Raw genomic sequence first — 13,687 nt, 5'->3', positions numbered from 1 at the left:
AAAATTTCCAATGGAACCCTTTATTTACTTCATGGGGGTAGCATGCTCTTGTTCCATCAGCCATGACTGGATAGAGGGCCTAAGTAATTTGCAATTACATTCACCTGAAGCTTGGCAGTTCAACTCTTAATGTGGGCGATCGAAAAAATACAATTGCAAATTATTCAACATCTCTATTCAGTCATGGCTGACAGAACAAGGCTGACAGAACAAGAGCAAGCTACTCCTATGAAGTAAATAAAGGATTCCTTTCAAAATTGTGTCCATATCCCAGAGTTTGACAGAAACATTCCTGAGTTTGATAAAATACACCTGCAAAAGTTTGGAGGTTACATCAACTGAAACATTGGGAAAATGACACTCAAGATGAGAACAGTAGTTTGAAGAATCCAAATAATAAAAAATAGGTTAAGTCGATTTCTAAAAACTGTTCAATGCATGGCAGAATGTAAAGAACGTTGCTGGGAAATCATTTTTGCCGCTCCAGTAGATATCTCATTGCTGATGCAATTCTCTACCTGTATAAGAGTCAAGTACGTTCCAGGATGGAGTACTGTTGCCACATATGGGCAGGAGCTGTTAGAAAGACCTTATTCTATCTTGACAGAGTTCAAAATAGACTTCGTAGCCTAGTGGGGGATGCCCTTTTCTCTTCCCTGCAACCTCTTTCCTACAGAAGAGATATTGCGAGCTTGTCTCTGCTTTATCATTATTTTCATGGCAAGTGCTCGTCTGAGCTCCAATCTATAGTCCCCCCTTGTCAAACTTTCACAAAAAACACTTGTTTAGCTGAAACCACTATCAAAAATTTCCCCCACTCTTTATCTGTGCCTAAACCTAATTCCATGAACAAGGCTTCTTTCTTAGAACTGTACACCTGTGGAACTCTCTTCCGTTTCCCTATTTTCCAGCTAACAACAATATGGTCATCTTCAAGTCCAATGTAAACAAGTTGCTTATGAGCCGTCTTCTTAAGTAATCTAATTTACCAAATTTTCACTACTAACAATTACTACAATATTGTCCCATCAACTACTGTACACTCATTAACCTTTATCCTTCAGTGGCCTCTGGGCCATGATAAATGGTGACTCCTTGGTAAAAAAAAAAATATATCAAAGTAATGATTTATACAACATCTTTGGGCTGAGATCAGCGGTGTAATATCTATTCTGTTCTCAGGCAGAGAAGAGATCCTTCTTGATTGGGGCAATCCCCCCCCCCTCCCATCCAGGAGCTAGATATGCTCCACATGAAAAACTGACCTTGTGTCTAACTTTGCCTTCATATGAAGGCAAGTATATAAGAACATCTATAAGTCTGAGCAAGACGAATAGGTGAATACTAAATGGACGAGGAAATGCTGTGCATGGTGAATCTCTTTAGAAATGTCATCGACATCAATAACAACAAAAGCAGACGCTTTAATTTGAGATTTAACCACCATTTCTAATTTGTACAGATTTTCAACAAATTTTCCACTGAAATGTAACAAAGAAAACCAAGCTTTTTTTTTTTTTTTACTTAGGAGAATAAAAAAATTTTTTTATTTAGGAGAATAAAAAAATTTTTTTACTTAGGAGAATAAAAAAATTTTTTTACTTAGGAGAATAAAAAAATTTTTTTTACTTAGGAGAATAAAAAAATTTTTTTTACTTAGGAGAATAAAAAAATTTTTTTTACTTAGGAGAATAAAAAAATTTTTTTTACTTAGGAGAATAAAAAAATTTTTTTTACTTAGGAGAATAAAAAAATTTTTTTTACTTAGGAGAATAAAAAATGGAACTTGTGACTTACTTTTGACGCAACTCTAACTTCCCTTATTTTGTCTTTTACTCACATTTCATGAGCAAGGTTTCTGACAAAGGAAGAATTACCGTTTTCTAGCTTGGAATCTATCCATATAACACTATATTGCCTAGTTTTTTTTACCTTTAAGTCAGGTTTTTTTAGTTTCTTACATCAAGTGACTTCATGCTTTGCCTGGAGCAATTTCCATTAAAAAAAAAAATTTTAAGCTAGCCAATAAGAATTGTTTTTATTTTCATTTCAAATAATTTTTTTTTTTAAATCTTTATTATCTAGCAAATAAAAATTAATTGTTGAAAAAAATGAAGAAAATAAATTTCTATCATTCAGATTATTGTTCTCGTGTTATTTTGATAATGTTTCGGCTGATGTAACCTCTGACCTTCTTCAGGTATATCTTGCCAAACTCTGGAATCTTTCTATTGAATCCAGGAGTCTTTCTGTCAAACTCGAGAATCTGCACGGAATTTCAAATGAAACGCTTAACTTTATCCATGGGAGTAGCTTGCTCTTGTTCGGTCAGCCATGACTGGTTAAAAGTTTTAAGTAATTCGCAATTGTATTCTTAGTATCATCCATTGAGGATTGAACCTTCAACCTCCAGAAGAGCTTCACATAAAATTGTATAACCTAATACTTTATCCATTGTGCCACAATCATCCGAAATGTTATGAAAATAACATTCATGATGAGAACAGTAGTCTGAATAATACAAATACAAAATAACTGTTTGTATTTGTATTATTTAATGTATTTATTTGCTCTCCCACCAAATCAAATTAGGCACAAGGCCGTTTTTAATGTGGGATAAAAACCAGCTCTCCTAAAAGTAGGCAAAAAGGGGGCACTCTGGTTACAAAAAATAATAATCGTCCCAGTATAGAGGGTTTCCCCTCCATTGACTGGTACAAATTATCTTAAGTGCAGCATCTGCAGAACAGATACTACACTTTGAGATATTAAATCTTTTATTCAGGCAAAAAAATGAACATGAACAAAAAACTTAGGCACAAGGCCAACTCAAAAGGGGGAAAATGGGGGTCGCTGGTCATCCTTGTCACTCTATAACTAAACAAAAGTTTCTCTTAGCTAGAATCTTCTTTCACCATAATACCGCATTCGCCCTTGGGGACGTCCTACTTAGCACCCAATTTTTAAAGCATTTTTATTAGCGTGTAAAAACAAAAAAGATAACAATAAAGGTAATACAATAATTCATTTGTGTCGAGGGCGGGAAAAAAAAAAAAATTCCAGTACACTTTGATCTCTGCCCGAAGGCCAAGAACAACAGAAAAAAGGCAAGCCTCTTTTCTATTTAAAAAAATCTAATTAATTGAGATGAGTTGTCTCCCTTACTTTGCTAGCCTAAAGTAATAAAGGCCAATTGCAACTGCGCACCTCCACTAAACATGTAACACTGTGCATGTTTACAATGCACTCTAGTTAGAAATCAAAAAAATATCATTTGCAGAAATATTTTATTAAAATAAAGTCATTTACCTGATATAAATATAGGAAAGATTTACTAGCAAACAGTCATAGGTTCAGGTACAAGGTGCCTTAAGTTTCCAGACCTTTTTTCAAGAGTATACACATGAAACTCCAGTACTCTTCGAAGTAATCTCTTCTGGCTGTAATGCACTTGTTGTATCATTCCAACGATTTCTCGAAGACCTCATAGAAGTCCTCCTGTGTGAGCGTGTCGATGACCTTCATCACAGCCGCTTTCATCCTTTCGATTGTCTCGTATCGGCAGCTTCTTATGTTTTCCTTAGGGAATAACCAAAAGTCACAGGGAGCAAAGAAAGCTGTAAAAATGGTTGAATCATTTTGCAACTCCAGAAAGTATTCAACTCAAGATTCAGGTACGTCTTAAGGAGTACGGCTGCCACATCTGGGGCACTCTTTCCTGCCTCGATAGAATACAGAACCAACATCAATTAAGTGAAGGACAGGGAGGGGGAAGCGGGCCACTTCTCTTCCTTACAGCCTCTTTCTTCACAGAAATGACGTTGCTAATCTCTCTAATATACTATAATATATCATTATTTGAATAGAAGGTGTTCAACTGAGCTCCGATCTTTGGTTTCTTGTAAAACATTCACAGTAAGAACTAATCTTTCTACCACAATAGAAAAAGACTTTCCTTTCTTCCTTCATGTGCATAGTGTCAGACAGAATTTCCATAGACAGAGTTTCTTTGCAAGGAGTTATTGTCTGTAGAACACATTGTCACAGGATTGCTTCCCTGCAGGTTACAACATGGTCGTCTTCAAATCCAAGGTCAAGAAATACATATCATAAACCAATTCATTAGTAAACCTGGTTCAGTTTTGATTGTTGCTCATCTGTCAACCCTTATCCTCATGTTGCTCTTAGCCTTGATAAATGGTGACACAGTAATTTATATATATATATAAGATCATATTTTTTTATTTTTTTAATGACATTAACAGTTTTGAAATGCTGTTTTTTTTATTTAATTTTGCTACCTTAGTGATGAGGGAGTTATCTGCCCCTTGTTTTGTATAGAAATGTGTTGCACCTTTTATTGATGGGGAGGAGGGCATATTTCTTTTTATTATTTCTTATATATTTTTTTTTTAATATTTAACGTGCATAAAAGTTATCCATGGACATGTGGGTTTCAAATCATAACTTTTCGGCAAGAGACTTTAATTGTGCCGTCATGGGTTCAAATTTTGCCAAAAAAGTTTAGCAATGCTGGCCACGGCCGACAGTTAGAAACATGCGTGCTAAATAAAATCAGTTTTATTTAGAGAAAATGTTGGTATTTTTATTTCAAACATTTTTCTTTTTCATTTCAAGCGAGTACAGTCCAATAAATACAGACAAGGCTGATTCAAAGAAAATGATAACTTTCCATTTCCAGTAGGTGGCTTTTCAACTCACAACAATTCACAATAAACATCTATAACTGAACTAAACTTTTGCTAGTTAAAAATGGTAAAAAGTTAACTTAAAATACATGCTTTATACCAAATTGATGGTTAAATATGCCAAATTGATGCTCATTTTTTATTTAAATACTAATCCCTATTAAAACATAACTGTGTATTAAATGTATACCGTAATACTTAGTTTGCCGCACCTTATCATAAATGTTCATACAAAATTTTAGTCGGGTCAGCCCAGTAGTTTCCAAGAAGTGGTGACTAATCCTTAACTGTGCATCGAACGGGTATCATAATACTTAGTTCTCTGCACCTCATAACAATGATCCATACAAAATTTCAACAAATTCAACCCAATAATTTCTGTAAAAAGGTGGAATGGACAAAGAAATAATATATAGAAGTCTGGAGCTTAATCAATAATAATTGGATAATAAAATAATTCAATTGAACTGTTGAAGGAGAAATGATGGATGTACTTACCATTTCTTTTTCACCAGTGGCATCAGCCGATTCAACAGACAACAAACTGGCAGACATTTGATTAAAATCATTGGCTAAATGTAGAAGGTTAGATTCACAAATTCTAGGCGAAGGAACTTTGAACGTCTTGTTTTCTTCGCATGGGCGCTGTAACTGGTTAGCCATTACTTCTAATATGAGAAGCCTACGAAAAGAAACAAAATTAAAATAAAAACTTTCAATCAAGATTTTGATCAAATATCTATAAAAGTGAGAATGTGTTTTGATCTACAGACATGAAATTTGGTATATAGGGTATTCAGACAGGTGGAAAAGTTTTTAATGTTGTCATCTGGACATAGAATGTTAAGGGGTTAAAATTGAAAAATTAGTACATAAATTTTTATCTGTTTTCTAACTGTTCCACGAATGTGCATGGATGGCAGTGAAATATGACAGCTTTTTTATGTTAAGAATAACATTGTTTGAAAATACTTTATAAATGTTGTGTCAACATGGCCTAATGGTTATCGTACTTGACTCACATTCTTTAGGTTTTGGTTTCAGCTCAATATTTTTTTTATTTTTACCTACAAGAAATGAACTGTTTAGAAAAAATATAATGCTCGCATGCACATGTCTCAGTTTCTTTCGGGTTTTTGTTTTTTTTACTTTATTTATGTTTAAAATAAATAAGAATTCCACATTAATTAAAATATAATATTCATGCATATTTTACAATCGGGCAACACTGGGCGGCTCGCTAGTATATATATATATATATACTAGTTCAACTAGAAAAAAAAAAAATTTTGTCGGTCAATTTTATTTTTGTCCAGTCATAGAAAACTTTCAATCTCAAAGTTTAACATTTTAATGTTCAACAGTACATCGTTGTTTACATCAATGCATAACTCTGCACGCATGCGCTCTTTTTTATGGGTGTTACTTTTTTTTTTTTTTTTTACAAGGTGGTCACCACTTATCAAGGCCCAGAAGCCACTCGTGAATAAGGGTTATTGCGTGTACAGTACATTAGTGTTGATATTTGATAAAGTGTATTACTTAAGGGGGCGGTTTATCAGGAATTTGTTTATGTTGGACTTGAAGACATCTAAGTTGTAGTCAGGTGGGAAACAGGCAAATGGAATAGAATTCCACAGGCGTGAACTTCTAAGAAAGAAGCTTTGTTCATGGAATCTACATTTTGGTTTTGGCACAGATAAAGAATGGAGAACATTTTTGACAGTGGTTTCAGCTAGACGGGTGTTTTTCGTGAAAGATTGGCAAGGGGGGGACCAGAGATTGGAGCTCAGACGAACACTTGCCATGGAAGTAATGATAAAATAAAGACAGGCTCGCAACGTCCCTCCTGTGGGAGAGACGTTGCAGGGAAAAGAAAAGAGCATCCGCCACAAAGTCTATTTTGTACTCTGTAAAGGTAGGATAGGCTGTTTTTAGCAGCTCCTGCCCAGATGTGGCAGCAGTACTCCATCCTTGGACGTACTTGGATTTAGTTTACCTAAATATGGAACAGAAGTCACTAAGCATGAAACGAAATACGAAACCATATGGAAATAATTTATTTCAAAAAATTATTTCAGTTTTAACACTTCTTGTGCTATGATGAAACAATAAAAATAAACTTGCATTTTTTTTTTTACACTTTTAAAAAATTTTTTCCGTGATAACGCAAGTGTTAAAACAAACAAAAAAAGAGAATTTTTATTATTTACATTTCTATAAATGGTGTCTTTTTGAAATAATGTTTTTCACAATTTTCAAAATTTTGTCATAAATAATGTATGAATATCTTTTATTCACACTTCTTGTGTTATCAAAAACAAAAACTTATGTTTTAACATTTGCACAAAAAGTTTCTTAAAATGAATAAATGGGATTTATTTTAAATATTTAGAAAATTATCTATAAAAATGTACACTATGAAAGTTTAAATTACTTTTCTGAAATAAAATATTTCTACATAATTATATTTGAAATATTAAAAAAATATATTTATAGAAATGTAAAAAAAATAATTTTTTTTTTTAATTGTTATATGATAAAACAAGAAGTGGTTCCATACAGTTTCATATTTCGTTTCATGCTTAGTGACTTCTGTTCCATATTTAGGTAAAACAGATCCACTTCCGTCGTCTTAAGTTTGCGCACTATAGGAGGCAGCTTGCCTGGGATCAATTTCCTCTATATTGATGAAGCTAGTGCGAGATTTTAGTCTTTGTCTCACTAATTGGTGGCCAAACAATGAGTGCCTGTGGTCGTTAAGCTGTTTGTACCGTTCCATTCTGGTGATGACTTCTCGCCGGATATGTGGTGGTGGAATACCAGTTAGGCAGTATAGAGCTGGCAAGGGAGTTGGTCTTAGGGCACCAGTTATGGTCCGGTATGCCTTGTTCAGCTCTACATCAATTTTATGGGCATGGCATAGGATGGAACGATGGCGAGACTATAACAGCAGGAATAAAAATGAAGCCCTACCAGACCCAAAAGAAACACATCCCCAGGGTTCAAACCTTGGTAGAAAAAACTGGGTGACTCTAAATAGAGCCAAAGAAGGCAAAACAAAAGGCAATCTCCACAAGTGGGGCCTAGACACCTCACCTTTATGTCCATGTGGAGAGGTACAAACGATGCACCACCTTAGTGAAAACTGCCGATTGGGTCCTCATTGCTCAAACCAAGACCTTAAGGAGGCAAACAGCACCGCCATGCGATGGGTTAATTTCTATTGCGATAAGATATGATGATGAGTTTGCGCACTGATTTTCTGGACTTAACGCAGATTTGATCCCTTGTCTGGAATCAAAGACTTATTTATTTTTACATGTCTGGAGGAAAAAAAAATTGGTTGTTGGTTATTTGTTTTATAGCATAACAACCCTTTCCAGGTTATTAAATGCTAAATCCAATAATTTTGTATCCAGTAATTTTTGGATAAAGTTTTTATGCTTCAAGTTCTTTATATCTTCAAATATTTATTCATGGTGTTTGGTCATTTTGTAAAGAAAATTGTTTTTTTCTTTGATTGAGTTTTGAAAAGGAAAAACATAAGATCAATGCTGGATGCATTTTAGGTCAAGAAGTCACTATCTTCAGACAGCCTGATCTAGTGGTGTTGGCAGTAGTAGTAGTAGATAACAAGAACAAGTAAAATCAGCAGGAAAAGAACAAGAAAAGAAGAAGTGTGTTAGATAAATTAAGAAAATATTTAGTTTTGTTGTTTTTACAGTTTGTCGGGGGGGGGCATAGATTGAAGCTCAAACAAGCACTTGCCATGAAAATAACAATAGAGCAGAGCCAGGCTCACAACATCTCTTATCTGGGAAAGAGGTTGCAGAGAGGATAAAAGGGCATTACATACTAGGTTTTGAAACCTTGGCAACTGATTTGATGCAAGTCTTCCATTTCAGATCAGAAGTGAAGTTCAGTCCCCGAAGTTTGTTGAAGCAGAGTGCTTCTTTGAGACTTCTGCCCACCAATGACTACTCGTATAAACCTATTGGAGAGAAAGGATTCGATGGTTGAGAAGATATTTTCCAGATTTTCCATAGCTGGAAAGCTAATTAAGTAGACCTTTGTGCCAAACTCTGTCAAATGCTTTTGATTTGTCAAGAGAGGAGACCCCCGTCAATAGATTCACTGATCCTATGTGAGATTACAGTCAGCACATCAGCTTTAAAACAGAATTTTTCAGACTGGAAAGCATTTGATAAATATGATTAGCTGGTCACTAAACTAGAGAAATGGGCATTTGATTTCAACAAATGAGGACACGTCTTTTGTCTGCTTTCCTAGTGGAGCTTTGTTGCGAAGCCTGCTAAAAAGATGTACAGGGTGCCTTCAATAAGTTTCCAGACTTTTTCTGTATAGGCACTTTTATTGACAGCACACACATAAAACTCTACTTCCCTTCGAAGTAATCTCCTCCGGCTGTAATACTATTGTTGTACCGTTCAAACAACTTCCGGAAGGCCCCATGGAAATCTTCTTGTGTGAGCGTGACACAAATTTTTTAGATTAAGAATACAGTTTTCAATAAATAATAGAACCCTACTCTCTCTACAAAAAATTACTCACACTAGAGAGTATCCTATATCTTTACAAAAACTCTCCAATCTAATAGGTCCCACACTATCAAACAAGCTCCAACCTCTGTTGCATCCCTGTGCCTGTTATACAAGCACTATAATGAAATGTGCTCGGATGAACTCCTAGCACTTGTGCCTCTTTGATGTATATATACCCAACAAGCAGCAAAATCTCATCCCTTCACTGTTGATATCCCTAGTTGATAGAAAGCCTCGTACTCTAATAATTTCTTCTCTCAGACTGCTAGACTTTGGAATTCCCTCCCTGTTTCCTGCTTCACTGATTGTAATAATCTGCATGAGTTTAAATGTCATATGAACAGATAATTGCTGTTCAACTCCCCACAGTCCGCTGGTAGACATGATCCCAAATAGTGATGTGTTATGTTCCACGTAACAATATGTCTTGTTTGGAGTGAAAAAAAAAAAAAACTAAAAACTGATTCGATTGCATCCTATTTCCCTTGAAAATGAACAGCAAAACGTAAGCCAAACAAACAGAACAAACAAGCAAACAAACAAACAAACAGAACAAACAAACAAACACACAAACAGAACAAAAACAAAAAAAATAGTTCATACAAGTAACTTTTAAAGTTTGTTTGTATCTCTGCCTTCACGGAAGTTTTTTTTTTTTTTTTACACGGTGGTCACCACTTATCAAGGCCCGGAAGCCACTCACGGATAAGAGTTATTGCAAGTACAGTACGTTAGTGTGGAGATTTAATGAAGTGTTTACTTAAGAGGGCGGTTCATTAGGAATTTGTTCACGTTGGACTTGAAGACATCCAAGTTGTAGTCAGGTGGGAAGCAGGCAGACGGAACAGAGTTCCACAGGCGTGCAGTTCTAAGAAAGAAGCTTTGTTCATGGAATTCACGTCTTGATTTAGGCACAGATAAAGAGTGGGGGAAATTTTTCACAGTGGATTCAGCCAGACGGGTGTTTTTCGTGAAAGATTGGCGAGGGGGGACTAGAGACTGGAGTTCAGACGAGCACCTGCCATGGAAATAACAATAAAACAAGGATAGGCTCGCAACGTATCTTCTGTGGGAGAGAGGTTGCAGGGTAGAGAAAAGGGCATCCCCCACTAAGCCACGGAGTCTATTTTGTACTCTGTCAAGGCAGGATAGGCTGTTTTTAGCAGCTCCTGCCCAGATATGGCAGCAGCATTCCATCCTTGGACATACTTGGCTTTTATATAGATAGAGAATTGCATCAGTAGTGAGACATCTTCTGGAGCAGTAGAAGGATCCCACCATCTTTCCAGCGACCTTGGCAACAGACTTGATGTACGTGTTCCATTTCAGATCAGGAGTAAAGGACAAACCCAGAAGCTTGTCAAAACATGGGGCTTCTCCTAGACGAGAGCCATCGATTTCAATTGATGCCAGATGGGGATCAGAGCGTTGATGATGTAAAGATAGGAACTTGGTTTTAGATGCATTAAAGGTAACCAGCCACCTCTTCCCCCACTGAACCACGCGCTCGAGATCAGAGGAGAGAGAATCAGAGAGAACTTTGTCATTTACAGCCTTTGATGTGTTGCCGTATATGGTCTTGTCATCAGCATAGATGGCAACAAATGATTTAAGTATGTGTTTAGGGAGGTCATTGATGTAGATCAGGATGTAGATCAGGTTTGACCCTTGAGGGATTCCAGCATTAATACTGCAGGCCTCTGATTTTTGTCCATCGATCACTACTCTTATGAGCCTATCGGAGAGAAATGATTTAATGATTGAGAAAACATTTCCAGTTATACCGTAGCTGGAAATCTTGTGAAGTAGGCCCTTATGCCATACCTTGTCGAAGGCCTTTGATATGTCAAGAGCAATTGCCCTAGAAAGGAAGCCTTTGTCAAGAGATTCATTAATCCTGTGAGATATAACCGTTAACACATCTGCGGTAGATCTTGCAGAACGGAAACCATATTGTGTGTCACTAAGAAGGTTGTTTCTGCTGAGGTGGTTGACTATTTCTCTATCTAATATGGATTCCAGCAACTTACTCATAACACACAGGAGACATTGGTCTGTACTGAGAGGGAGATGACTTATCACCTGAGTTCTTAAATACAGGACATACTGATATGGTTTTCCAGGGAGTCGGAAAGCACTTCTCCTTAAGGCAACACTTAAACAGTTTTGTAAGTATGGGAGCAAGTTCTGGTTGAAGCTTTTTTAACACTATAATTGGAATGCCGTCAGGGCCAGTTGCTTTACTGGAATCAAGGTTCTTGATTGGCTTGGCGACCTCATGCACAGATATTTGTATGTTACCTAGCGTGTTCTGTGTTATAGGAGGAAATATGGGGAGTTGATGGCCTTCGTCACATAGGGTAGAATTAGCTCCAAAGTTGTTGGCAAATAGTTTAGCCTTGTCTGATGCTGACGAGATGACCTCTTGTCCATTGATAATGGTTGGGAGAGAATGCACACTTCTGTTCAGGATCCTATTTGTTATTTGCCAAAACTGGTGGGAACCAAGCCGTTGGTCAGCTACTTTGGATTTAACAGACTGGGCATATAGCTCTCTTGCATTTTTTATTACTCTTTTACAGTGGTTGCTGGCGTTCCTGAAAGCAGCTTTAGTCTCAGTGCATCTATTATGTTGGTAGTTATTGAAAAAGTGATTTCTGTGCACGATAGCAGCAGCACATTCTGGGGAGAACCATGGCTGGCTGTTAGGTTTTTGTTGGAATGTTTTAGATGGTATGAATCTGTCTATGCCTACAATTAACCATTTGGTCAGATCTGATACTATAGAGGACACATCCTTTTTAAACATGGAATGCAGAGGTAAATCAGATATGAATGTACGGAAGCTATCCCAGTCAGCCATAGAGTATCGGTATATAGTACGGTGGAGGGGTACGTCTGGGGACTTATTACATTTCATTTTTATCTTAACTGATACGACGGAGTGGTCGGAGGATCCTAGAGGAGAATGAACGGAACATGAACATAGCTCAGGGGAAGTTGAGAGAAAAAGGTCTAGGAGACTTGCATATTGACCTGTAGTATCGGGCACACGGGTGGGTTCGCGAACAATCTGAGTGAGGTCATAAACAATGGCAAAATCATGACAAAACCTCCCCTCATCGTCTGTCTTATTTGAATGGGTCAGCCATTCCACGTTATGGACTTTGAAGTCACCAAAGATGTGGATGTTAGCCGAGGGATGTGCAGACAGGATGTGGTCTATTTTCTCAGATATACTCTTAAAGATAGTAACTCCACTGTTATGGGGCCGATAGAGGGCAAATATAAATGCAGTGGTGTATACTTACTTCTGTTCGTTGTCCAATTGTAAATACATTACAGCCATGAAATCAGGAAGCAACAGGAAATCTTCTAACACATAAATACTGAAAAACAAATAAAAACAGTATATTAGAATATATTTTGCATTATATATAAAATATACATTTTCAGTTGTACGAAAGGTGTTTTAAAAGTAATGCCTCTTATTTTCTATTCTGCCCAAATGGATCAGAGCAGATTGCAAATTGCATTGTTATGATGACTAAACTTATGCATTCATGACCTGAAAGTTTCATATCTCTGTTGCAGATATTGACAGTGTTAGACTCTAACAAAGCAACTCCTATCATGTGTCAGAAGCAGAGAGAAGTCATTGAATTCCTGTCAAAAGTGCATTGAGAATGGTGATGACTATGTGGAAAAATAAATTCTGGGGCACAAAACGTCACTGGTTTTAAATGGTACCACTAAAATGGGAGATCTTACTTTTGGAATAATCCTTGTTTGACAAAGTGCACTTTGGATGCCATTGTATATACAATATTTTTTTTTTCTCAGTTGATAAAATAAAGGTTTGCTTCCCGGCAATCTCGTAAAAGCGAATCGGATTTCGCACGACGATGCTTGGCCCTATGATGTCGCGTCAACCATGTTATCAATACTTTGTTACGATACGAAAAACAGAACACATGGAATAAAATGTGAGACAGAGGATATAATAAATAAATAAAAAATATTGTGATTTTCGTTTCTATCCCATCTTTCCCGCACCACATTGGTATTACTTGCATTTTTCTTTCTTTAATAATCATAGAATTCAGGATGGATTATTAATTTTGATAAATATTGTTAGCTTGATAAATAGAATTAGAGGTTGCTCATATAACCATGCGTATATGTGTTTCAGAGCTTCATGCAATTTGTTACGTGATATTCTCACCAAATATGTTTACATAAGAATAGCCTTCTGGAATGATTCAAGAGCAAGCAAACACCCAATATGCAGACAGAAATAATAAACACCAGCACAAAGTACATCTTAATTTTTATTTCATGCCCAAAATGAATAGAATTCGTTTTTTATAAGTAATGTTTCCATTTCAGGTTACAATTGATAATTATTGCATC

At 36.2% G+C, this 13,687-nt stretch overlaps 1 protein-coding gene across 1 annotated transcript in view; it reads right to left on the bottom strand.

Moving 5' to 3' along the window:
• LOC145297498 (ataxin-10-like) overlaps positions 1-13,687 on the bottom strand; it is a 143,912-nt gene that overhangs the window by 35,869 nt on the left and 94,356 nt on the right. Inside the window, exons 6-7 of the mRNA XM_080143395.1 lie at positions 12,586-12,663; positions 5,208-5,391 (exon numbers count right to left, since the gene is read on the bottom strand). Of these exons, the coding sequence (XP_079999521.1) occupies positions 5,208-5,391; positions 12,586-12,663 (262 nt within the window). The remainder of the gene's footprint in view (positions 1-5,207; positions 5,392-12,585; positions 12,664-13,687) is intronic.

Source organism: Euprymna scolopes, chromosome 18, assembly GCF_053919585.1.
Source record: "Euprymna scolopes isolate OS-2025 chromosome 18, ASM5391958v1, whole genome shotgun sequence".
In the NCBI taxonomy this organism is placed as follows: Eukaryota; Metazoa; Mollusca; class Cephalopoda; order Sepiida; family Sepiolidae; genus Euprymna; species Euprymna scolopes.
The sequence above is the reverse complement of the archived record's forward strand: the minus strand, read 5'-3'. Positions and strand labels throughout refer to the sequence as shown.